This window comes from Botrytis sinoallii (genome assembly GCF_014898435.1).
Source record: "Botrytis sinoallii strain Bc 23 chromosome Unknown BSIN_004, whole genome shotgun sequence".
Classification (NCBI taxonomy): Eukaryota; Fungi; Ascomycota; class Leotiomycetes; order Helotiales; family Sclerotiniaceae; genus Botrytis; species Botrytis sinoallii.
Window position 1 is genome coordinate 878,895 of NW_024066031.1, and position 24,176 is coordinate 903,070.

At 42.1% G+C, this 24,176-nt stretch overlaps 9 protein-coding genes across 9 annotated transcripts; 6 read left to right on the plus strand and 3 right to left on the minus strand.

The window, feature by feature from the left end:
* Positions 1–879: 879 nt before the first annotated feature.
* EAF02_002770 (uncharacterized protein) lies at positions 880–3,075 on the minus strand. Its single transcript, XM_038898818.1, has 2 exons — positions 1,812–3,075; positions 880–1,762 (listed from the first exon to the last, which is right to left on the minus strand). The coding sequence occupies exons 1-2, from the start codon at positions 2,934–2,936 to the stop codon at positions 1,160–1,162; spliced, it is 1,728 nt and encodes a 575-aa protein (XP_038761106.1). The 5' UTR covers positions 2,937–3,075; the 3' UTR covers positions 880–1,159.
* A 698-nt stretch (positions 3,076–3,773) lies between these two features.
* EAF02_002771 (uncharacterized protein) lies at positions 3,774–4,688 on the plus strand (the record flags this gene model as incomplete). The annotated part of the gene is made up of 1 exon (XM_038898819.1): positions 3,774–4,688. One exon carries the CDS (start codon positions 3,774–3,776, stop codon positions 4,686–4,688), a length of 915 nt encoding a protein of 304 aa, XP_038761107.1.
* Positions 4,689–9,706: 5,018 nt separating this feature from the next.
* On the plus strand, positions 9,707–10,059 carry EAF02_002772 (uncharacterized protein; the record flags this gene model as incomplete). Its single annotated transcript, XM_038898820.1, has 2 exons — positions 9,707–9,955; positions 10,021–10,059. 2 exons carry the CDS (start codon positions 9,707–9,709, stop codon positions 10,057–10,059), a joined length of 288 nt encoding a protein of 95 aa, XP_038761108.1.
* Positions 10,060–11,183: 1,124 nt separating this feature from the next.
* EAF02_002773 (uncharacterized protein) lies at positions 11,184–12,021 on the minus strand (the record flags this gene model as incomplete). Its single annotated transcript, XM_038898821.1, has 3 exons — positions 11,184–11,480; positions 11,558–11,823; positions 11,892–12,021. 3 exons carry the CDS (start codon positions 12,019–12,021, stop codon positions 11,184–11,186), a joined length of 693 nt encoding a protein of 230 aa, XP_038761109.1.
* Positions 12,022–12,235: 214 nt separating this feature from the next.
* EAF02_002774 (uncharacterized protein) lies at positions 12,236–12,931 on the plus strand (the record flags this gene model as incomplete). The annotated part of the gene is made up of 2 exons (XM_038898822.1): positions 12,236–12,367; positions 12,416–12,931. The coding sequence occupies exons 1-2, from the start codon at positions 12,326–12,328 to the stop codon at positions 12,929–12,931; spliced, it is 558 nt and encodes a 185-aa protein (XP_038761110.1). The 5' UTR covers positions 12,236–12,325.
* A 1,603-nt stretch (positions 12,932–14,534) lies between these two features.
* On the plus strand, positions 14,535–15,916 carry EAF02_002775 (uncharacterized protein; the record flags this gene model as incomplete). The annotated part of the gene is made up of 5 exons (XM_038898823.1): positions 14,535–14,675; positions 14,739–14,865; positions 14,917–15,040; positions 15,109–15,548; positions 15,603–15,916. The coding sequence occupies 5 exons, from the start codon at positions 14,535–14,537 to the stop codon at positions 15,914–15,916; spliced, it is 1,146 nt and encodes a 381-aa protein (XP_038761111.1).
* A 1,802-nt stretch (positions 15,917–17,718) lies between these two features.
* Positions 17,719–19,001, plus strand: EAF02_002776 (uncharacterized protein; the record flags this gene model as incomplete). The annotated part of the gene is made up of 5 exons (XM_038898824.1): positions 17,719–17,889; positions 17,942–18,320; positions 18,377–18,494; positions 18,543–18,610; positions 18,667–19,001. The coding sequence occupies 5 exons, from the start codon at positions 17,719–17,721 to the stop codon at positions 18,999–19,001; spliced, it is 1,071 nt and encodes a 356-aa protein (XP_038761112.1).
* A 1,246-nt stretch (positions 19,002–20,247) lies between these two features.
* EAF02_002777 (uncharacterized protein) lies at positions 20,248–21,114 on the plus strand (the record flags this gene model as incomplete). The annotated part of the gene is made up of 1 exon (XM_038898825.1): positions 20,248–21,114. One exon carries the CDS (start codon positions 20,248–20,250, stop codon positions 21,112–21,114), a length of 867 nt encoding a protein of 288 aa, XP_038761113.1.
* Positions 21,115–22,604: 1,490 nt separating this feature from the next.
* Positions 22,605–23,861, minus strand: EAF02_002778 (uncharacterized protein; the record flags this gene model as incomplete). The annotated part of the gene is made up of 1 exon (XM_038898826.1): positions 22,605–23,861. The coding sequence occupies one exon, from the start codon at positions 23,859–23,861 to the stop codon at positions 22,605–22,607; it is 1,257 nt and encodes a 418-aa protein (XP_038761114.1).
* Positions 23,862–24,176: the final 315 nt, after the last annotated feature.

Consider the following 24,176-nt stretch of genomic DNA (forward strand, 5'->3'; position numbering starts at 1 on the left):
AGAGCAGAACAGAACAGAACGGAACAGAACAGAACGAAACAGAATAAGAAGACTTTATCATTTTTTTCTCAAAGAAGATACGTAACATGAGTTAATCTCCTCAAATGATACATCTGAGATACCCAGAAAATGGACTCTATCTCGAAGAAGAGAATAATGCAGTACCAAAGGATTCAAGTTCAAAGTATAGGAGATCATGAAAAGAAGAGACACATGTATATGATCCCGGCATTCTTCACACACCATCTTAATATAACATTCAGACGACAGTTCCACGAATGTATGCACGAATTTGTACTTTCCGTATACCCAGATCGATATCTAGGAACTCAAGAGTAGCAAATATCCACGAAGGAAACTAGATAGAAAGATAGATAGCTTGGGAAACTATATCAGTATTGACAAATTCATCAACATTACTGATCATCGTCTGTGATCTATAGTATACCACGGTTTAGTTTTAAAACACATCATTCTAATACATTTCATTCCTGGGTCCTACTTAAAATCATGAAATGAATGAATGACTACCCCATTTGGAACTAGATTAGCAATATGAAGTTACAATTATCATTGCTTGCTAATACCCCTTGCACATTTGGGTTATCTCGAGCATACCGTCACAGCTCCAATATCACTAACTCGATAATCTTATTTAACTCCAAGCCCTCGCTTTTAGACACATCCAACTATAGGGGGGGACAATTCCAGATTTGAGAGGAATGGGCAGAGAAACCAGATACTCCATATCCTGCAAGAGAAATTGAATCGCGAATCATTTTTAATAGACTCAGTAACTTCGGAGTGATGCAGAAGCCCGTACGATAATAAGCATCGCGCTTCACAAATTCGTCAACGTAAACCACGACGCAAAAAGTCTGTGGGAATATTCAGACATTTATAGTACATACAGATACAGGTACAGATTGAGCTTCCATGCTACGCTACCTAAATGCATCATAACATTCGAGTCGTGATCGCCGATTCTACATCGCATGACCCATACATCTCAAACATAACTGAGATACCACAATCCAATCTCGGCCGCATTTGCAGAGGTGAGATTCGAGGCCGTCGGTCCTTCAATCCTTTTGACGCCTCATTCATGATACATATAAAATATACACTCGTCCATTTTAATCCTCTAATTCATCAACCATTACGACGAAGAACTTCCCCACCAACCACCTGTCATTCCACTCTTCATGGCCTTTAGTCCCTCTTCTTTGGCTCTCTCCTCCATCTCGGCTTCTTCCTTCAGCCATTTTGCTCCATTCTCGCGAATTTCCTTATCAAATGCCTCGTAGTTCTTTTGCCCCCTTTCTCTCGCTAGATCTTGCAACATTTTTCCTTGAGCAAGCGCATCCGCTAGACTCTGTTCGTTAGGATCTGTCACCATCATTCCACCTGGCTTGATACCCAAAGCACTTCCTAGTAGTCCTACACCACCCCCTCTCTTTCCATGCTTCTTTCTTTCCTCTGCAAGTTGTTCTTGGAACTTCTTTCTTGCAATTGCCTCACGTTTGGCAAATTCAGTAGGAATATGTGTTCCATCAAATGATTTCAAGGCTTTGCGTACATCGGCGTATTGCATTGTAGGGATGTATTCAAGGAAAGGAATTAAAGAAACAAGCTCTTTATCTTGGACGTCACCTGTCCATGGCTTGAGGATTATTGCGTTTTCTGGTTGCTTCTTTGCGTGGTGTGCTTTAGTATCGATTAATATGACCTTTGAGAGATCACGGTTGAGGTATGAAAGATCCTATATCAAATTAGTAACAGTCGCAGGAAGGATGACACAAAAACCTTACCTTGATATATTCACCGTTTTCATAAAGTGTTGCCTCTCGGAAAAGCGGCCAAGTAACGATGTGATATGGATCGAATTTTCGAATAACTGGCTCTGCTAAAGTAGATGGTTGAGTGGTGAAGATGACCAATTCGTAATATTGACTTAGATATCTCAAGAAATAATCCACACCAGGTCTTTTTGCCAGTCGCCAACCATGTTCTCTGGTCCATTCACTGTGAATTAGAAGATCCTCCATACTTAAAACTAAAGTATAAGGGCGCTCAAACATGGGACTTGGATCGGGGAGTAACTTGGTAAAAGCTGGCTCAGTGTAGTGTCCAAGTTGGTCTCCGGTTCGGGCCCTGACACGATTCCACATGCCGGTGAGTGACCATCCAGATGGAGCAGTTTCCGAATGTAGTCTTTCCTCTTCCTCTGTTTCCCAATTCCTTCCCATGTATACCGTACCAGTGATCGCAGATATGAAGAATGCAAGATACATGTAGTTGGCCATTTGGTTTCTCTTTCTTTCCGAGGAAGAAACATACGCAGATGCTGGCAATTCCCCGCGACCTTTACCCCCACCACTAGGATCTTCTTCAGGATCTGCCGCTTCTGTAAGGTTCAATGGCGATGCTTTCGATTTTCTATTTGCCAACTCAAAGTCCAGAGTTGAAGGAATACCTTGGGTGAGATCTGGTAGAGGTTTACTTTCGAATTCAGCTTGTGCGGGGTCGACAGCGATTGTCTCGAATTCATTTTGCTTGCCAGAGAAGTCTGGGCTTTCACCTTTCCTTGCATCTGGGTTTGGTACACCGGCACCTCCTCCCTCTGATTGTGGTACGGTATTCCTCTGTGGTGAAGCCCCCTTACTCACTTCATCCTGCGCCTTGGAGAAGTCTGGGTTACCAGATTTATCACTACTCAAACCTGATTTTGGTGAAGTAAAAGCAGCTTGTGCCCCAGCTGGACCGGATGGTGTTGGCGTACCCGAAGGTCTATTATAATCTGTAGGCTTTTTAGGCTGGCGGCGATTGTTCGCCATCGACCGAGTCCATGACGTTGATGAGGTTATTCGGAAATTCGTCGAACTATTTCTAAGAGCTGGCGTTTGCAACGACCTTCCGATAGCTCTTGACAACATTATGAAAGAAAAGAATCAATACACAGCTTACTTTAATGAAGAAAAGACTATATGCGAAATCGCATTAAATATTATTGAACTTCTTGTCAGTAAAGAGAAACTTCAAAGTTCCTTTGGCCCAATAAAATAACCTGATTCCTTAAGTTTTCCCTTACAAGCAACAAAATACAATTTTCTACAATGATGCGGGCGGGAATTATTGAAGCTAGTACCAATTAATACTAGCTTCAATTGGCGTCAAACTCCCCACCATAAAAGCATCGATTGATTTTCGCATTCTGATTCTCTTTTTTCTTTTTCCTTAAAGTTGACACTCAGTGGACAGAAATTATACTCATCGCGCCTACAATAACCGTGGACGAAGAGTTGAACAATCTGAGGAGAACGAATATGACACTTTCAAGAATTGGATGTTAAGCCGGTGCTTGAAAGAGCACCGGCTACTCAATTACAACTTCAGTCCCGTGGTGTCCTAACATTCCACATCTCATTGAAATACTCATATTTTGAGGGTATTTCCAGCCTCCCTCATAATCTACCCGAATATACTCGGCACAAGCCTTGATAGAAGGATTCTTCTTGTGTATAATTGCAGTTTTAAATATCATTCCATTATTCATTATTTGAGATACCACGCGATTCACCTCTTTACTTGTGATTTTGAATCAGTATCTCCTTCCTAGCACGCGATTCTCTCCACTTGGTTCCATCATTCATCTCAAACTCAACAAGCCTAACAACCAAAACTCTACAGTATATCGACGACAATTACAATATCACAATTTGGTTATCCTACCTACCTACTTACTTACTCCTACTTGAACAATAACAATAGATATGGCGCCGTCTATGAGACATCAGACTTTAGCCCTACGGAATCGCCGCGCAATAGCAAGCGTGCCCGTATCTGGTTCCACGACCCCAAGCTCATCCGCCTACCCCTCAGCATATCCATCTGATGCTGAAGATATCACTCTGGCCACTCGCAAACTTAAACAACCATTTCCATTTCTCTCTCTGCCCTCCGAACTACGAACTAAAATTTATGCCCTGATATTCGCCCCTTTCCCTTCAATTATCGACCTCGACCCTACAACATTTTCCATCATTCACCGTCAGAAACTCCTCTCTCTATTCTCTGTCTGCAAACAAATTTACAATGAATCATCGCACCACTTCTTCTCAACCTATATTTTCCGTATCTTCCCTGTCCATCCAGGTCGCTATTTCAAGACAAAGAAACCATTACTCGCGCGTCTGCCAGCCCAATATCGCAACTCCATCACTACACTTGAACTTCGATTAGGTCCAGGCTGGAATAGTCCTCCAAGAGGTTGGATTGTATCACCTCTACTTGGACTTTCTGATTGCACATCTGTTCGTGTTCTAAAAATATTTGTGGAATGCGACCCTTCCGACGCTATATTCAAAGGTTTCAGAGCGGGTGATGGATTCTATGAAGGCTTCTGCCAGGAACTTTTGGAAGGAATATTCAGGGATGTAAAGGGAATACAAACAGTTGAATTTGATGCCTTCCCTGGTGTGCAGAGGACTGGAGATATGATGAATGGATTACGAGAGGTAGTAGAAAGACATAAGAAAGTTGTGGGGTGGGGCCCTGAGAGGGGTTGGGGAGTAGAGAAACCGGGAGAAGTGAAAGAAAGAATTTGGTTAGATGCTGTGCTTGTTCATGGAGTTGGAAGAGCGAGGGTTATTCCGGCGGGAGTGGAGGCTATTGTAGCCTCGGCCTGAGTTATATCATACCGTCTGACAGTACGGGGTATCGCAACATGAGCGAAATGAAGACAGCGAACGATAATATCATAGACGATCAGTCTTTAATGGAAATGGCGTGGAACAATTTGTAAATATTGGCGAGCGATTAAGACATGGAATTTAGGAATGGCACGCAGGCATGTAACTCCTCTTCATTTTGTATATACACTTACTCAATGCCACTTTGTTCAAGAATTCTTTCCTATCATGACAGATCCTTTTTCTTCTTCCCTGTGCCGGAATCTCCGGCCACTAACGATAACCACTTTGACTTCACGTCAACTACTAACCCATTTCAATTCAACGACCACTACTAGTCGAAATAATTATCAATATGTTGCATATCTCAATTTTCTTATGTCAAATACCTCATATCATTGACACATGAATACATCATACTACTCATGTTTTTTATTGCTTAATGGCGCAAATGATACTAGGGCATTTCCCTCATTTTATTACTACCAAAATTAGTAACTTAGTGGTTTACATAAAGATACCCTGTGGCTTTAAGCTATGACGAGTTTGATGCTCAAGATCGGGGCAATACTGTGCTTCTGAGCCAGGCCAGCATTGCGCTGATATCTTCTCTTTTGGATGAAAAGTTGGGAATTTCAGTCAATTTGGAAAATTGTGTGTTGTTGACAAGTAATTTTTCTCAAAAAAATAAAATTGTGTCGTGATATGTGCGATGCTCTCGGCTTGGAATGCTTCGAAATCGGTGGGGTTTTGAGTTGGGTGGTGGCAAGAAGTGATGTTTTCGTAAATACCGGATTGGCTGGTAGAGAAATAATGATAGGGAGTAAACGTAGTTTACTCGTATTAGAAGAGCATATGTTCTTTTCCCAGTAGTCCTGATGTGTGAGGATGGTGGAGAGGAAGGATCGAGAATAGTGTTATTTTCACGACAAGAGAAATATGCCTCAATGTCCCTGAGAACAAGCTCATTGATTAATAGCTGTTGGTGCCTGTATTGTGAGCAGAGGTAGATTTCTAGAAAGGTATCATCATGGACCCTCCACTGCGGTCTCTTCCATCTTTGCATCTTGAGTTCTCCAATCTGTTCCAGAGCCTTTATTGCAGATTGCTGGCTGTCCGAACTTTCGGGCCAATAATCAGTTACATCCCCAGGGAGATTCATGCCCTTGATTGTTTGTCGAGGCAGTGCAAATCGCTCTACTTTCTTGTCGTGCAAATCTCGCAAGGCTGATGCACCTACTATATCTTCATTATCGGGATTAAATGTTAAGATATAATGGTTGAAGGGGCTTTATGTTAAGAAGAAAAAGCTCGTCGATGTCGGTCTTCCATAGCTACCTCGAGTGCGTTGACTCCGGTTCCTTTGGTAGTGAAAAGGAGTTCCAATATGGAATTCCGTACTGTGTTCAGCTGGCGTAGAAACTGGTCATCATTTTGTTTACTTGAGTGGGAATTTCCAGTTAGATTAGGTAGAAAGATATGGTGGGATAGGCGAAGGGGAAGAGTAGTAGCGAGAACAACGTGAAGGTAGCCAAGTCATGTTATTTTGAGATCGAAATTGTGATGAAGTAGATCGTAGGGATCATACACAGGAAACGAATATCAATACTTTTCACACTTCATCATTGTTCTTTATGACTCTCTGTACTTCTTTTGGGAGAAGATCAAAGGGTTGCAGGGAGGTAGCCTATTCCATTCATTAGTAGTCCTTGTCTTCACAAAGGTATTCAAGATTTAGCCAGTCTTTTTTTCCTCCGAATCTTCAATATCAAATATACCGTATCCCACCATCTTCCACATTCATAATCAAACACAGTACAAATCAACGCTATCTTACCAACCATCAGCCATCTTCACTCAACGCTCTGATAATCAAGATATCTTCCAAAATCTAAACGGCATGCACACTCAGAGCTCATCCACGGGTCGGGATGTTCAAACTCGAGCTCTCTGCATAAATGACCTTCTCATCCAGATCAACGACAATGTCTAATGACTCTACCAGCCGGGAGAGACTGATCATGCCATCCGAAAATCATATCAAGATCAACACCATCTACAATAGTGCAGCTCGTATTATGCAGGGTGGCATTCTATCTTCAAAGCTTCCAGCTATCTCAATTTTTCTAGACACTTTGTGCCGTGATTTTCAATATACAGGTGGTGACGATCATTGATAGTGACGCGTTGGGAAAAGGTTAAAGGAAGGGGAGAAAACTCTAAATGGGGGGTAAAAGTCTAAATCGAGGCAGGAGACTTTAAATAGACAGGGAAATACTAAAAAGTGATTCCGATTGGAAGTTTTAAGAATTAGAATTTGAAGAGTTATACTCTATACAATATATAAATAAAAAAGAAATTAATAGTGGGTTGAATGGTTCGATTGAATATCTAGAATGCAGATTTCCGCTGGACATAGCTATCGAATTTCCTCAGCATAACTTTGCCGTGCGTACACTATCTGAGAGACACAAGCAGTTACACAACTCAAAAGATCTAAGTTGTGCACTTATCCAATGCACATGAGACAATTGCGAAGCGATTCAAATTCCTGGTAGAGAACCCGAGGGTGAAATGTACCACCTGCCTTAATGTTGAGCACGCAGGAACCATTGCGAAACAAACGCGGGAAGCAAAATTTGATTGGCTCAAAAGGAGAAGCAGACGCCAAACATGTTTCAAAGCTCTGAGTCAGGGTAAGTGTATTCTATTGAGTTAGTAGAGGCTTTCCCCAAGCTTTCAACGGGGTTAGCTATTCAAGTCAACATGAGGTTTCGTGAATCAAAAAATGTTTTTCCTATCAGAAATGATTCATAAAAGCCAAAGAAAAAACGCCATGGAGAAGATTCAACGGATGTACTGTTTTGAATCTTGAAGCTAAGTATCATTACTGAAATCTTTGACTCAAGCTCTCCTCGTTCGTGACAATAAAGTTGTACGGAACCACAATGACGTAATTGTCAGTTTTTGTGGCTAGTAACAAACGTTGTCATGTGAATCCAAAGTAAGAGTTACGAAATTCGCAGTGACACAGTGTGGTGTGATGATTTCTGAAAAGCGGAGTCAACGTCAGAAAATGATTCCAAACATTTGATTGCTTGAACGTGAGCAACAGTGAAACAAGAAAGTCAGATGATGATTGCGGTAAAGCCGCGGAACTCAAAGCCTAAACCTGAAATCTAGCTCAGCCCTATATGCATAATTCATGTATAACTTGTTATGATACTAAGAAGAACCATGGACAAGCATCGTACACTTGCTTTCTTCACAAAATCATCATTGTAATCGTTATCGCATGAGTGGGGAAGAAGGAAGTGTGAATCATGTGTGTTCGTTACTCGAACGCCACGGGCATGACAATTATGGCAAACAGTAATCATTCGCGTTCATAATATGATGACAGAATTTGCCGCATATACAGGCAAACTTCACAGCCATGAAGATGTAGTCTTGCCACGAAAAATAATGTACGCAATCAGAATGCAGATGAGAAAGCAAATGCAACGATAAGCATGTAGAGTGTGAGTGCAGGGATAAGCTTCGGAAATATAATCAAAATCGATTTTATGGGGTGCATGTGAAGAGGCGCTGTTCTTGCGAGTACTTTTTGTTAATTGGTTGCCTGCATGCTTGGCTGGGCTATAATGGGACGGACCGAAGGGACTTCCCCAAGGAGGAATTTGACTCTACCAAACAGAGAATAACGAGTGAAAAAGTTTGATCTTAGGCAATGAGAGACTACTCTGATATTAATGAATCGCCGTTTCAAAAGCCGTATGTTTCACGAACCAAATTTCGATAGTTAATGGGAAGTGTTATACTAACCTGATCTCGCGCGATCTGCGGGATATATTTCTAATTGTATTGTATACTTCATGAGGCTGACCACCATCGAATATTGCCAGAGGCTATGTATTATTGGCAGCTGAAATTGGTTCAACTTCCCCAGAAAGAGAAGATCGATATATCGCGGCGGGGTAAGCGATGAGATTTTATTGCCCGAATGGAGGGCGAGGAGGGGTAGCAAGGAAGTTGATTTGACCATATGGAGGACTTTGTTGATGTATCTGTTGCCGAGTTGAATATAATGTTAGAGTGCATATTGCTACATTCTTACAAATTAATGATTTGTATCTCGAATTCAGCGGTTTTGGCGGTAAGAGAAGGTAGTTTGAAGGTCATAATGTATCGTCACAATATCAGCTGTCTTTGCTGAGTCCCCTGGTTCCCAACTTCGAGGCAGGTCGGTTAATTGAGTCGGAGGTGTAACCCGAGAATCATGTCTCCAGTATCAGGTAGGCCTCTCGGATTCTTTCTTATCATCACATGTTGAAAGATAAAAGAGACAGAGTTTCGGGTAAAAGTCGTTTTTTCCCCAGTGAAATTGTGTCTTGGTGTTGTTTGGTTTGTGCTTCGAACAAAGTATCCAAACGTTTCCTGGTATGCTGGTGGTGGTTTTGCTAAGCTGAGTCATGTTCTAACCTTCGGCGGTGCTTTCCGTCGCACAACCTCTAAGCCTCTACCAAAACCTGAACCGACGGCGCGTCGTGACAAGTCAGGAACATGATATCCCACCCATTTAGCTTTTGAGTAAATGCATCTCCGTGATTGTTTTCAAGTCAGGTCACACCCGCATTGACAAATTCAAGTTGTGTCGGGGAATTGCCTAGATTTTCGGTCGGACCTAAACTTTAAAGATTATCATCTGGCCTTCTCGATCCGACGAGTAAGAGTCCGGTGAACTGCCCGATATGAGAGGCATCATCGGATACCTAGTTTTCTATGTATGATATGTATATATATAAGTGTTGGGTATCGCCGCATTCTAACTATCTTGTTGTTGATGTCTAATGTTGCACATTTGAATCAACAACTCAACACTGCCAACACATCTCTAACTAAACATAAAACCATATCAGCCTTATCTCTAACTTATATCTACTGCCTACTGCATATAAGCTCACCCAGGTCAATATCAACCCCTGAGACTTACTTTATATCTTTAATAATTCATCATGTCGGGCAACGATGCAAGCAATACATCTGCTGAAGTCAAACAATACTTCTTGATCACAAATGTTACGGCATTCGATGATGAAAACACCAAATTCGATCTTCAAGCTGAAGCATGGAGGCTACCATATAGTATCGACGACTCTGATTTGACTTTCGATGGGACACCATTAAACATGTTGTATGAGGAGAATCGATATATGGCGGAGGAAGGTGTGACCAATTACTCACATGATTCTAAATCACATGACGTGAGTATTCCTCCTCTCTTGAGGTCTATTAGACTCTTCACAAGCTCAGGCTAATATTTATGTAGAGATCTACAGAACGCGGAAGAAGTCGCCAGAAGGAGTAAATTAATTTTACAGTAATAGCTACGAGCTTATCGTTTTAAGAATGCTGTGAAATCTTCTCCTCTGCAACAACTTTCTACTCGAAATGGAACACAATGGACGCAAAAGAATTTTACGATATTGCTTCAATCTTTGTCTTGTTGATTGAAGCAATTCTCATGAGATGCATTAAGTATGCAGCTTTTCGGATACAACTCGAATCCTCAAGGAGCCAAATATTGGCATTCCCATTCGTGAGAGGGGTGCATGAGGGCTTTCTAGTTCCGCTTGGGGCAGTGGAAGAAATCTTCTTGGATATAGAGAAAGCTTTGGATTAATATTATGGATGAGAATAACGAATCAGACTCACCTTTCTGGAAAGCACGCTAGGAGAACTCCAATTGAGATCCCATCATCAATCGTTATCCGCCCGATGAGCTTGAAATAGCAGACATCAAATCAACTCATTCGTAAGACGATTGCTTGGAAACGTCGTACCTGTTGCAATTGCCATCAAGAAGCAAAGAGCGAACCAGGAGTCTGGTTTGGCAGAAGAGATATGTCGAACTTCGATTGATCGCCTCGACACTCACCGGCCCTTGTTGCATTTCTTTCACCAATAGCACCAACTCTAACCGCTCACAAGCGAGAGCATCGCGTCATACTCGTAATGAATTCGGATGATAACTTCGACTATCGTTTTAGTATCTTTATACACCTACCTTCTGCCTTGAGAGTTGAAGGTATCTAGTTTGAGGGAGGTTTGAGGAGTGTCAATGGAGTAAAGGTATTACGTGAAGAGTTATAAGGCATGTTTTGAAAGATGATGTGTGGTACTTGGATTTCAGAATATTGTCTTCGAAGCTGTGTATGATAGATCATGAGTGTTTGCCAATATGTTACCCACTGGAAAGGGTAGGGTGTGATAGCGGTTTAATAGGCTATGAAGGAGGGATGTTTCAAGAAAACATTAATAGCATTGCAACCTTAATTATGAATTCCCATGTGCTTGTGAAAATGTGTGTTTATGGACGAAGATTCCCCTAGATTCTCAGAAATGCTGAATACAACGCTTGAACTGATCATACATTCATTTTACGCTTAACGACTACATAGGTATCTAATGTTTGGTTCCCTCGTCTCCACTTCACTTCAATCTGCTTTCCACAGTCTTCCAGTTAATTACATCCCAAATAGCACTGAAGTACTCTGCCTTTCTGTTTTGGTATTGAAGATAGTAGGCATGCTCCCAAGCATCAATACCCAATAAAGGAGTGTACTTGCCAACGACTGGATCCTGGTTTGCATATGTTCTGATTTGGACTTGACCAGTCTCGTTGTCCTTGACTAACCACGCCCATCCACTTCCTTGGATGCCTGCCAAAGCCGCGTTGAATTTTGTCTTGAAAGATGAGAAATCTTTGTAGCTGGTCTCAATGGCAGTCTATATAAGCTCTTGTTAGCCGATACTCTTCGAATCTAATAAAGCTACAAATTTTCATAGCGAACATCGATTCATACCTTCAAAGCGCCGGTGGGCTCTCCACCACCACCATTCTTACTTGGTGCCAAATTCTCCCAGAACAAACTATGGTTCACATGTCCACCTCCGTGGAAGTTGATGAGAGGTTGTAGTGCAATGGCAGCAGCAATATCTCCCTTGGATGTAGCGGCCTCGACTTGCTCGCTCGCAGCGTTGAAGCTGTTAACGTAGGTTTGGTGATGGTTCTTGTGATGAAGCTCCATGATCTTACCGGAGATCGAGGGTTCGAGCGCACCATAGTCATCTGTAACCAAAGTCAGAACATGTAATGAGATATCGGAGCTGCTTAATCTAGGTATGGAAGAAACTGACATGGGAGATCTGGAAGAGTAGCCTTTCCACGGATGAAGCTTGTGCTTGCCATTGAGGCAGCTCGTTTGGAAGAGCTGGCTCTAAGAGCAGCACGAGCTGCAGTAGATGTGCGAAGAAGGGTGGCGGACATTTTGAATTTTATTTGAACGTTTGAAGTTGGTCTTGGTTCAATTATTGATGTGGCTTTCAGATGTCAATCGGACGTCTTTCAAAGAGGGGAAGCTCCGGAAGTAAATATTTGGAGCTCTAACATCATTATGTCATTACCTGATTACATAAGCGATGAGAACGCAAATAATGGCACGGAGCTGACATCAAACAAGTTCATCGTCGCGCACTCTTTCGCCCAACAAATCCTTGAAAATTGAAGGTTATAATATTATGCGGGTTAGGTGAAGCTTAAGCTATTTGCCGCAAATCTGTGGCTTTTGAGAATGGCCTACTACGATATTGACGCGATCCTCACCGACGCCCAAGTATTTACCCCTCCTTCCAATCAAATTCATTGTATTAATATATGTCAGAAAATCCCATGCACATTCGAGCTTGATGTTCCCTCTTTAGGATATCTTGACAACAACGCCGCTACCCCTTTAAAGAAGCACACGCGCGTCGATCTTCCTCTATGGCTCGCCGAACTACTTGCCGTTTCCTCCTCTCCATCTTCCCAGAAGTCTCTCGTTACCCTTGATCTACCTGCTTGTCTTGCGCCGCGGGTTCTCAATGCATTAAAAGCCGACCCTAAGAGTGTTGACTTGCGCAATTTAGCACAAAACTTTTATGGATTGGGCGTGAGAGTTTTGGAGTTATTCGAAGAGGAAGAGGTTTGCGACGTATTGATGGAGAGTTGGAGGACAAGAGCTGGTGAAATCAGTGATCATGCTGGAAGTGGAAGTGTAGGACAGAGTAATGGCAGAGGCGGAGGAGAAGGCGTGGAGTTCTTGAGAGGTTTGGATGAGGCGGAACGCGGGTTATTTAAGGCGGCACACGAGGGATCCAAGGCTATGGGGAAATGGATGGGCGAGGTGAAAAAGGGGTAGTTCAAAGCGAGGAAAATGCCGTTGAGCAAACAATGGCGGGTTTATCAATCCGATAAACCTGCCACCGAGAGATGAATACCACACGGCGAAACACTACGGCGTTATGTGGGCGGGAAGTTTTGGCTATTTGCGATACCCATTACATTATTGACTTCATGAGAATCATAGATCACGGGAGTGATTAGTTCTTTTTGAATTCATCACTGATCTAAAATTGATCGATTTTACGTTTACGACAGAGCGATCCGATGAAACTTCTTTACATCGAAAATGGTTGACCCAGCCGTTCTTCCCAACAAATGGTGCGACTCAAATCCATCAGAGGCAAGAATGTTGGGTAGTACTATAGATTAGGGGGGATTCTGTTGTAGATCCTGGTGTACAGGCCTTGTCAAGTTAGCCCAAGGATGAGAGTACAAAGACGACATTCGCAACTACTGTCTAAAAATGCGCAATCAGTTACTCGCAATTGCTCGGTTGGAGGGTTGCGTCCTATTTATTGAGTTACCACTTGCCGTCTGTGATGCACTGGTTGTGCAGATACGGATCCTCCTCAAAGCATATGCGTGCCATGTTTGTACATCTCCCATGTGGCGATTGACCTCATATTCGTCGTACATCGAAGGTTGCCGCTGTATTCGCAATCGATCCTGCGGAGAAATTTGCTCGTCCTGGGAACCTCGGCGTATTGTTACCTATAGAACCGGTACCAAGCTCGAACCACGAGAACAGAGTTTCAATGAGAAATCCTATTCCGGGGTAAACCATAACGTAGTATTATCGAAAAGCCAAATATATGTACCTCCTTGGAGGCTGAAAACTTGTGTAACTCACGTGCGACATGGGTCTCCTGCAGCTTACTCATTCAGCTGAAGCCCTTCCCAACCGGTACGAGCACCAATGATAATGCAACCCTGAAGTTTGAGCATCGTATATGTTGTGTACATCTGAACCTTTGAATGAATTCAAAAGGCCATGTCGAATCTAGAACCTTGCTTACAGATTTGATGACGGAGAATCATGTCAGTATGAATTCGAAATCACCACCATGCTTGGCAGTATCTAGGTAGATAATCTGCTTATTTGGAATTGCTATGGGCTTTGTGATTGTGGTGCAAACTCCTGTATCATATTATCAGGAGACTATTCAAACGTGGTAGTAAAGAAGGAGAGTTTCAAAGTGATGTGTTGCAAAAAATAGGTGTCGAAAGAGGGATGTGGTGACTCCCTATGTGCGGTAAATTATTAATGGCAGGTGTCTTGGACTTGAATGATTCCATTCTAACAAATAGCCCCGCTGCGCCATTTCCCCTGATGTCTTATTGATTGGAAAAGGCCGTACCACGGCAGTTTCTGCGGTCAAACGTTCACTGGCTGCATACCATGTGAGTGTCAGTTATGCTTTGTTTTGAGATAACATTCACATATTCTGAAGAAGGCGCAGTGGGCTGGCTTCTGACTTTTTTATCTTCATGTGCTTATAAAAACCCACCATAAATAACCTCCTAATACAACAGTCTGCAAACATTCTTCTTAATAAAACTCTTACTACACGACAAAACCTAAAACAACTTCAACTTCAACTGTAATACTAACATCAAAAATGGATGATCTTATCACTCACGTGAAAGCCGCCGCTGCAAACGCTGATGAGGCAGGACGAAAGAAGATAATCGACGATCTTAGAGATCTTTCGATTGAATTGGAGACACCATGGGACTCTATGCAGCGTATCATGTATCTGGTATGTGCTATTTTTATTCGTTGCAAGAATAAACGTGACTTTTGCTAACTCAAACTGTCTTAGCAATTTCAATTGACAGGCGCTCAGATTGGTTGTGATATGAAGCTCTTTGAGATCATGGTTGTGAAGAAGGAACCAATGACTGTTGAGCAGCTAGCAAAAGAAACCGAGTCAGATCCAGCCTTCTTAGGTGAGTTCGATCCTCAGCTTCAAATTTGACACCTTCTCACAGCATAACTAGTTCGTTTGCTCCGATATCTTGCCTCTGTACGAATGATTCGAGAGACTGGCAAAAACATTTTTGAGGCCAGCAAGATTACCGAAGCTTTGGCTCAAAAGGGCTACAAAGGTGGTATTGGCCACTAGTCAGTGATTCCTTCTCACAGTTTTGAAGGCTTTTCGGTACATCCATCACTGACTATTAAATTCACAGCTTTCATTCGCTTGGCCCTACACTACAAGCTACGCCTGACTATTTGGCTGAGAGAAAATATCAGAACATCACAGATAACACTTGTGCACCTGCTCAGATCGCCTTCAAAACTGAAACCCCGTACTTCTACTGGATTCAAGAACAGCCTAGACTAATCAACTACTTTGCCGAATTCATGGTAGGTCAGCGTGGCGAGATGCCGACTTGGCTCTCCAAGTACCCAATCGAAGAAGAGACCAAAGATTGGGATCCTAAGGAGCCCGTCTTTGTTGATGTCGGAGGTGGTTTTGGACATAAGTGCTTGGAGTTGAGAATGGAGAAGCCCAGCGTCCCTGGTCGCGTGATTTTGCAGGAGCTTGATCATTCTATCAAGAATGCACTTCCAATGAAGGATGTGGAGCTCGAAGTTCATGACTTTTTCACGCCTCAAACAGTCACAGGTCTGTTGCAATCCTACCAGTGGAACTGTGGTTACATGCTGACAAGTATTTCAGGTGCAAAATACTACTATATGCGCAACATCCTTCACGACTACCCCGATGAGAAATGTCGCATCATTTTGAAGCATTTGAAAGATGCAATGGGTCCAGATTCGGCCATTTTGATTGACGAGATGGTTATCCCCGAGACGGGCGCTCACTGGCATGCAACCCAGATTGACTTGGTGATGATGACAGTTCTCGCATCAACTGAGCGAACCGAAGGAGAATGGCATGCTCTTTTAGCATCTGTTGGTCTTCAAGCAAAGAAAATCGTCAAATACACTGCTTCTCTCGGAGATAGCATAATCGTGGCGGTTCCAGTCTGATTCCGAGGCTTTCGGTTTCGTAAAACCTGGTCTAGATCTAGGGTTATTAGATAAAGATGTGATGAGAATATAGCTAGGCCTCAAATTACCTAAGCGGAGTCAATTGCAAATTGCAATTGACCCTTTATTAATTTTGAGATTGCATTCATCCAAAATCTTCACAATAGTCTAATAATATTATCTCCGCGAATTCCACTCAATGAGTCTCCACATATCGTTCGTGCGCTAAAGCCTGTGCTAAATTGAGCGTTTTGTAGCCGATGTTAAATCTTTGAAATTTCTGGTCGGCAACAACGTGCCACTACCGCTAGTTAACGTGTGCCATCTAAGACATTCATAATGCACAAGGCAATAACTACTACATGTCCCAGGAATCTGGTTATTAGACTTCTTGAACCATCTGGCATCTGCTAAGCGGGGTGTTAGCAACCTTTACCACAACCCTGGCTCGCCTGGCCTGTCATAGGTCTAACGGCGGCCCACGTCCAAGCTTCCATGCACGAATTCCAATTGATGGGAAGTGACGGATACGGTAAGTGACAGTAAGCACTGACCACGGGCTTCTCGGCGATCTAAAGTTGTAGCGCCCACGAGGTTGATTAGGATGATTTCCGACGAGGTTATATATTTCACAGTGTGATGTGATACTATCTAGAAGGCGCGCCATATGCGAAAGCTCCCATCTATGACATTCTGATCAATTTGCATACTAGGAAGCCCCCACGTTTGAATCTCGATTTGGTCCATGTTAGGGAGCCCTGCTGCATGGGTAGGCAGAAGCGAGGCATGGCAACAGGGGATTTTCACACGACATTGGCTGAGTCTTACAGTTCTATTTTAGGGTTACATTATTGTCGGAATTTCATGCTAGATATGTATGGACATGGCACAAAGCCCTAACAAGATCCTTTCACAATCTTGTGCAATTGCTAGTGATACTGCAGCATTTACAAAGTATTGAACAGTCAGATCAAGCTGTGACAGTGAGAAATAATTTCCACAGCGTTACGACGGTCACTGAATTGCCAGGAATATATATTTATGCTTGAATACGTAATCCGATCAGGAATTCGGAAGGAATTTAGGACACTCAACACAGGACAATCCCCGTGCTTGATATCACTCTTCGGCTTCGGCTTCTTCTTTCGGATTCTTGGTCACACATTATCTATACTTGCTTTTGTAGCTCCTTTACGTAGGTTTACGAGCAATCACCTATCGAATCAATCGTGCGCATTCAGTCTTATTGACAATGTAACAACGGCTGAGCTGAGGCGCACGGAATATTCCAGGACAAAGTCAATAGTATCATGGGCCCGAGTCTAAGTAGTAAGTATGTCCTTTTTCCCTCCAAGAGAACAACGCAAAGAACAACGCCTGCAGAGAGCTAGTAGACATGACATGTCGTGTATCGGCTTTGCCAGCACAGCAATTCAGCAATTGCAACCCCCTTTCAATTCGCTTGCTACCGCGGTTCTAGGCTCCAGGAATGGAATTTATCAGTGAAAGTGATTGTGCGAAAATCCTTCAAATGATTTTCTTGCACCCTTGTCGCCATGCGACGCCAGTGCAAAAGTGGTTCGGCTGTAGGTCATGGCAGTGCTTACGATAGGATATCGATATCATTGCGGGGGTTCAACCAAGAAAGATGCTCAAGTAGTTTAATAGATCATCTATCCCGTTAACATCGAACATGAATCATGATCGTTGGGTTTGCTTTTGATTAAGTTTGTATGATCTGCTGTTTGACGCTCAATTGTTTCATATCGAGTTTATATCAGCCTATACATCAGTTCGTCAATATGCCCGGCACTGAAGTACCAGCAGGTGGAGACGTTGACAGGGGAATTACGGCTTCTATAATCGTCTTGACACAGATTGCGTTTGCTTTCGTGATTGTCATGGCAAGATTTTATGCCAGAATCATGATCAAAGGGCTTGGGAGGGATGATTGGATCATGCTTGTTACTTTGGTACGTATATCTCTTTCAAGACTCATATGATATCGTTCTAACTGAATGATAGTGTCTTTTTATAATATATGGCGGTCTCATGACATACGAATGGAAACTTGGAGGATTTCGACATCTATATTACCTCGATTTAGAGCAAACAATGAAAGCCGCAAAGTTCAACTACATAATCCAAGTTGTCATTGTCTTCGCCTTTATCACTGGGAAAGCTGCAGTGGGATTTCTCGTTCTCCGAATCATGAGTGGTGATACAACCGCTTGGCGCAAATGGCTTGTATATGGAGCTATGGGGCTCACTGCTCTGATCAACGGACTAGATTGTATCTTCACCTACGTGCAATGCAGCCCGCCTAAAGCGTTATGGGACTCAAGTATTCCACACACGTGCTGGGATCCTAGTGTTCAATCTCGATTCGCCATGTTTACTGCAGGTTCGTATTGCAATGTCTACGTCAACCAAATGAAACTTGCTAACGAGGTGTATTAGCTGAGAATTGCCTCGCAGATATTGTACTCGCACTTGTACCTGCTAGTGTCATCATGAATCTCAACATGGACATGAAGAAGCGTGTCAACTTGACCATACTTTTGGGCCTTGGACTTATGTAAGTTATCCTCCTTTCATTTGAGAGAATAAGCACTAACAATACCAGTGCTGCGGTTTGTTGTATCGTCAAAACAACATTTTTGGGCTCACTTAACGCCCACTCCGATCTTACTTGTAAGCTTACCAAGTATATCTCGGCAGTAACACAACAAATCACTAACAACAACTAGGGAAAACTTACGATTTGCTCGTATGGAGCGGTTCGGAACTTTTTGTTATTATCGTTTGTGGAAGTATTCCTCCACTCAAACCATACTGGGATCGATTTGTCAGTGGCAAGAATCCTGGATCATACGGCAGTCCCGACAATAGTTACAACAGTCATCTCAGTTCATTGCCAACTCGAAGAAAAAGTCGAATGTCTTATATGAAACAAAGTTTGGATACGAACAGTTCGACTGATCATGTTTATCCACAAGCTATGCATGGTGATAAATATATACAGCGGACAACAGACATAGAAATACACAGTATGAGGATCCGTACAGAGGATTCTATGGCATAGATGTGGAGGTGTAGCACACAAAAGAGAATATCGTTACGAGTTGCATTCTTGATTGTATTATTACCTGTTTATCTTAATGATTGGCGTTACTATTGAGAACGGAGTTCACGGCGTACATTAGATGTTGGTGTATCTAATGCGGATGGGGTTCGGCTTAGATACCATTGTTTTAAAAGATACCAGCGCTTTTTCGGAAGCCACTTGGAGTGGATGGGTTATGTTTATAGTTTATTGTCTAAAATATCATCACCTGAAACAGTCTCACACATTTAGCATCTTCAAAGAGGTTAATGTTTCAAAGATTATTCTACGGTCAATACCGAACCCCCTCAAGTATCATTCCGTCTTCTTTTGACATTGACGCGTTCTCCGTCTCCTGGATTCCAGTCGATTCTCCAAAGTACTTTTCCTTTTCCTAAGACTTGACAAAATCTGTAAAGCAAATATCCCAGTCGATAGTCTGGCATCAGTCCAGACTTCACAGATAGTTGCCATGAACTCATGTTTTAGCTTTTCTCTGATCTTTTCGTCGAACTCCTCCCGGTTGTTGAAAACAGTGAATGGGTAGGAAATCCATTCTTTCAATCTCCGAGCTTGTTGAGATAATTCGTGAGGTAAATCATGGACATTAGAAGGTAGTGTTGTAGAATTTTGGCTAGTGGAAAATATTCCGAATGGATCGATAGACGTGAGTCGTAGGTACGGCATCTTCGAAATGACAAGGTAGCCCAGGCTTACTGTGCGATGCTTCGAAAGTGATTGTGTGGGATGTTGGTTGTATCATCTTGAATAGGAATGTTGCTATTTAAATAGTCTAGATTAATGAAAGAATGTAGTTGCGATGTTACAGAATCCAGAGTGTGTTCATAATTTTATTGTTCTGTTGCAATATTCCATGTCTTGTGTTCCATACGACATCGTCTTCTAGAATCAGCTAAGCATTTCTAAAGAGCCTGTTACGATGACAATATTGTAATCTATATGAATACCTAGGTATGCAAATACAAAACTCAGGTGAATACTATGGTTAGTTCAAGTGAATAACTTCATTAGCTTGTGTCTCTCCGATAACCGAACTCTTGACCCATGTCTTTACCTGCTTTATTAACCTCAGCTTAAATCTCAAAATAAATACAACTGAATTCTCTCCATCTAATTTTATTTCGATATCTGTCTCCCTTTCAGGTATCACATCATCGTCCCCAACCTTAGTCTTAGCTTACTTGAAGAGATGTCACCGAATACGATGTCAAATACCGATGCAATGACGGATGAGGCACTCGATAGCCTAAATTCCGGTGTTGAACAATTGGCCATCTGCAATTTACAACAAGAAACCAATAAATCCGATTCGTGCACCAACGAGGGCGAGACAACCCCTGCGACCGACGTACAACAAATAGCTAGCACACTCAAATCGTTCCCTGAGAGTGAGACCAGTACCAGCTGGGATACCATATCAAGAGAAGCTCCCAGTACCCTCACACCGTTTCCTCGGCTCGCGGTCGAATTAAGGTTGGCGATTTGGAGCCTAGCTTGTTCGCAGGAGCGCCTACTCGAAATAACTACTCATCCAACGGATAAATCTTTTGATTTGGGTGCTCCAACACCATCAGTCTTGTTTGTCAACCGCGAAAGCCGTGAAGAGGCTGAAAAACATTACAACAAAGTACGACTACATTTAGGTGATATTAATTCCGCTCAAGTTGGCTTGTTTCGAACTTTCTTCATCAATCCCGATAGAGACATCTTTGACTGCACTAGCATGAAGTACTCGAGAAAGTATTGGCAATTCAAAGATTGTTTTATGTTGCACTACGATACATATTCTGGACGTTCAATTGGAACTTGGTTGCAAACCCTATTCGATGAACTTAGAACCGTCAAGTGTTCACATTGGAATAGTCACGATGGAGTAGAATCCTTGGGCCACCGTGCGGTCACGTTGATGCCGAATCTGAAGAAATACATCCTCACACCTCCCATACCAGGTATTCCTCAACATATCATGGACGCATTCGCTTGTAGAAATGAACAGAACGTTTGCATCGAAGAAATGCAGAGTGCATTCAGAAGGAGAACAAAAAGAACCCTGCTTGTCCAACGCCTGTAGTAGAATTTGAAATCTCTGTTCAGGCTCCGTCATCCGCCTTATAACTTGCAACACGACACTCTAATTCAGTCTCTCAAGGATGATATTCAGGGAATCTTTGGGTGGAATTTAATGCTATTGAACAAACTCATCGGGTACGAGGAGAGGCCGAGAACTTTGGCAATGCATAGAACGAACGCGAAAGAGATCTTTCTCTAGGAACTGAAGCTTCGGTGGCTGAATAAGAATTGGAAGACCTCGAGATCGGCGTAGTGTCTACCATTCATTCTGCCAGCAACTTGCAGGTCAGCTTTACTTTCCAACAGAGTCGACAATTTTTGAAGGTCGTTTCAGGTGGTAAAATAGAAATACTTCCGGACATGAGTTAAGTCTTAGATCATATCAAATCAATCTAATCACCAATATCAATAAATCTGGTTTTGTCTTTCGCAAATCTACTTAGTGAGGTAATGTGATGCAGTGAACATTCAATTTTGAAATTAGACAAAATGACAAGCAGCATATGTCTAATTCGTAACTGCTCTCTCGTTTGTGACGATGTCCTTCACGACATCACGTTTCAGGATTATTGTACAATGAATCTGACAATCTAACCAGAATACTTTCGCAAAATCATAGTCAAGACTTTTTCAAGCAGCTTTATTATTGGACTGACTGCCATGAGCAATATGTGCATTCCCTGTGTTGGCAAAGTTAATATCTATGTACGAATAAAATGTCAGTATAAATTCCTATATAATTATTTGATATATATATTATTGAATTCAAACTTTTTTTATTCCTAACGAAATACATTCTTCGTTATCGATGAATATTTCCAGTTCAAAATGACAACCGTTTATTATTGACATTTTAATAATAGAAAAAAGAAAATAAAGGCTTTTCAGCTGAAGGACCTTTATGATTTTTAGGACAAGTGGATGGAAGGGTATGTGTGTAGGAGTTAGAAGGAGGCCAAAGAGATGAAGAGGAGCTAGGAGGAGAAGGAGAGCGAGCGGGGGAGCGAGCGTAGATATTAGAGGGTGGGAAAAGGTATTAGCCGAAAGTCTAAAGGGGAAAGGGTTCTATATCTTGCCATTCACTTTTAATTTGTTCTTCAAGCAGAAGCTTTACCACTATACTATACAATATAGAATATAGTATTATTTAAACAAGAATACGAATCAATTTTAATTTATATAATTATAATTGATAATCGATTATTAATCGATTTCAATACAAGTAAGCTTTTTTACTTGCAAATAGCTTTAGGCTAAAACTTTCGAAAATCAAGAAATTTCGAAAAATCGAAAATTTCCGAAAATTTCTCTAAGTCCTCTTAAAGTAAAATTTTCTAATCATATATATATATGAAAGTTAATCACATTAATACTGTATGACCCATTTTTTCAATACAATATTAAAGATTAAATCTTTTATTATACTTGATGAAATAATGCATTCGTCAACCACGGATTCTGCCACCACAGGGATTCCTCACCAATGAAGACTTAAAAATCTTCATTTACCGGCCCAATATTCAATTCTATCCATGTGACTACCTCGACAAAAGCTGCTAGCCATTCATACTCTCTGTCGTCGTAAGGTTTTATTTTCGGATTTGCACATGGATACTGGAAATGTGGATGTTCGTGTCTTCCTTTATCAACGAAGAATCTTGGCCACTTCTCTGAAGAATTTTCATCTCTAAGTGATTCCCATTGAATGCGAGGTATGGTCAATGGCGGCTCGGTGTATATATACATCAAGCCTTTCAATACTACCCTTAAACTAGCAGCGATTTCTTCTGAGTACTTGAAGTCATTAGGATCTCTTTCAGGAATAGTAGCCAACTTGGTATCTTCTAGGGTCGTTCCTTGCCCGCCATCATGTAGCGAGACGCTGGCTAGAGTTTCCTCAAGACCAGTGACTTCAACATCAAGTGGATACTTGGCTAACGTGTCAAGTAGTAACCGAAGGTATCGATCATATGGTACTAGTTCAATCACATATCTGCCCGACTTGTACAAGCCTTGATTACTATGCCAACAATGGGATAAACTTCTGTTCTTTAGAGTTTTTATCGCTTTTCTCTCAAGCATAACCACAGTATGAGTAGTGTTGGGCCGAGGAGCCCCCTGCGATGGATCAAGCGGTCTCTTAAGAACTCGTGGGTATTTCTCAATCAAATATGCTGAGAATTCTATTTGGTCGGATTTCCGTTTGTTGAGCTTCATTTTGGCATTCTTAATCCAATTCCAATAGTCCCAGCAATATTTCAAATCGGGGAAAGGTCCATTCACATCAAACCTGATGTCTGTATTGCGTGGACAAGGCCTTCCATACTTGACGAGAAGATCGAAATCATGATCGTTTATGTTCAAGCCAACTCTAATCAGGCGTCTCATTTGAAAGATCATGCGATTCACGCTTATCCCCCAACTCAAGAGCATCTGGGGTGACCTTGCAAACACAGAGTCTGTGTCTGCAGCAGGCCATCGACGAAACCAGCATATCTCGCGGTAGAGTCTGTAATAGTTCAAAGCGTTCGAGATTTCGCCTTGTGAGCTGAATAGTCGTCCATAGGCTCTATGAGAAAGAACGCATTCATCGAGGTATGGTAATCTCCAAGAGAGAATCGATAGTATCTTAACGACTGGTAAATCGCTCAAAACTTGATGGACTATCTCTCGTGGTAGCTTTTGCAAGCACCGAACCACGACTGGAAGTTCGCGTGGCCATGGAATCGACCAAACGTTGGTGTCCATTGTGTACCGAACTTGGAAGAATGTTATCAACTTGGGATATAATTACTTCGTTCGAGGGCGATTCTGTGGTTTTGTTGTCCTTTGTGCAGAATTCAAATGACTCACGAATTTGAAGGATTTCTGCTTATTTACAGGGCACAGCACGATGGTGCATTAGTGGGCTTGGCCCGCTAAACCCCTGAAATGACCCGTCATCTGCGCCGCAAATAAGCTTATAAGCTTAAAACCCCCCACCTATAGGGCTCGGTGAGTAATTCAAAGGATAAAACAAAACAAGCAGTCACAAAATATTTCGTTGTGAATTATTCTGGTAGC

What these genes read in the sequence shown, in the direction of transcription:
- EAF02_002770 (XM_038898818.1), bottom strand. Translation starts at nt 2,936, where the DNA reads ATGTTGTCAAGAGCTATCGGAAGGTCGTTGCAAACGCCAGCTCTTAGA. An exon ending in AAAACGGTGAATATATCAAG is followed by an intron (nt 1,763 to 1,811) that starts GTAAGGTTTTTG and finishes AATTTGATATAG; the next exon opens with GATCTTTCATACCTCAACCG.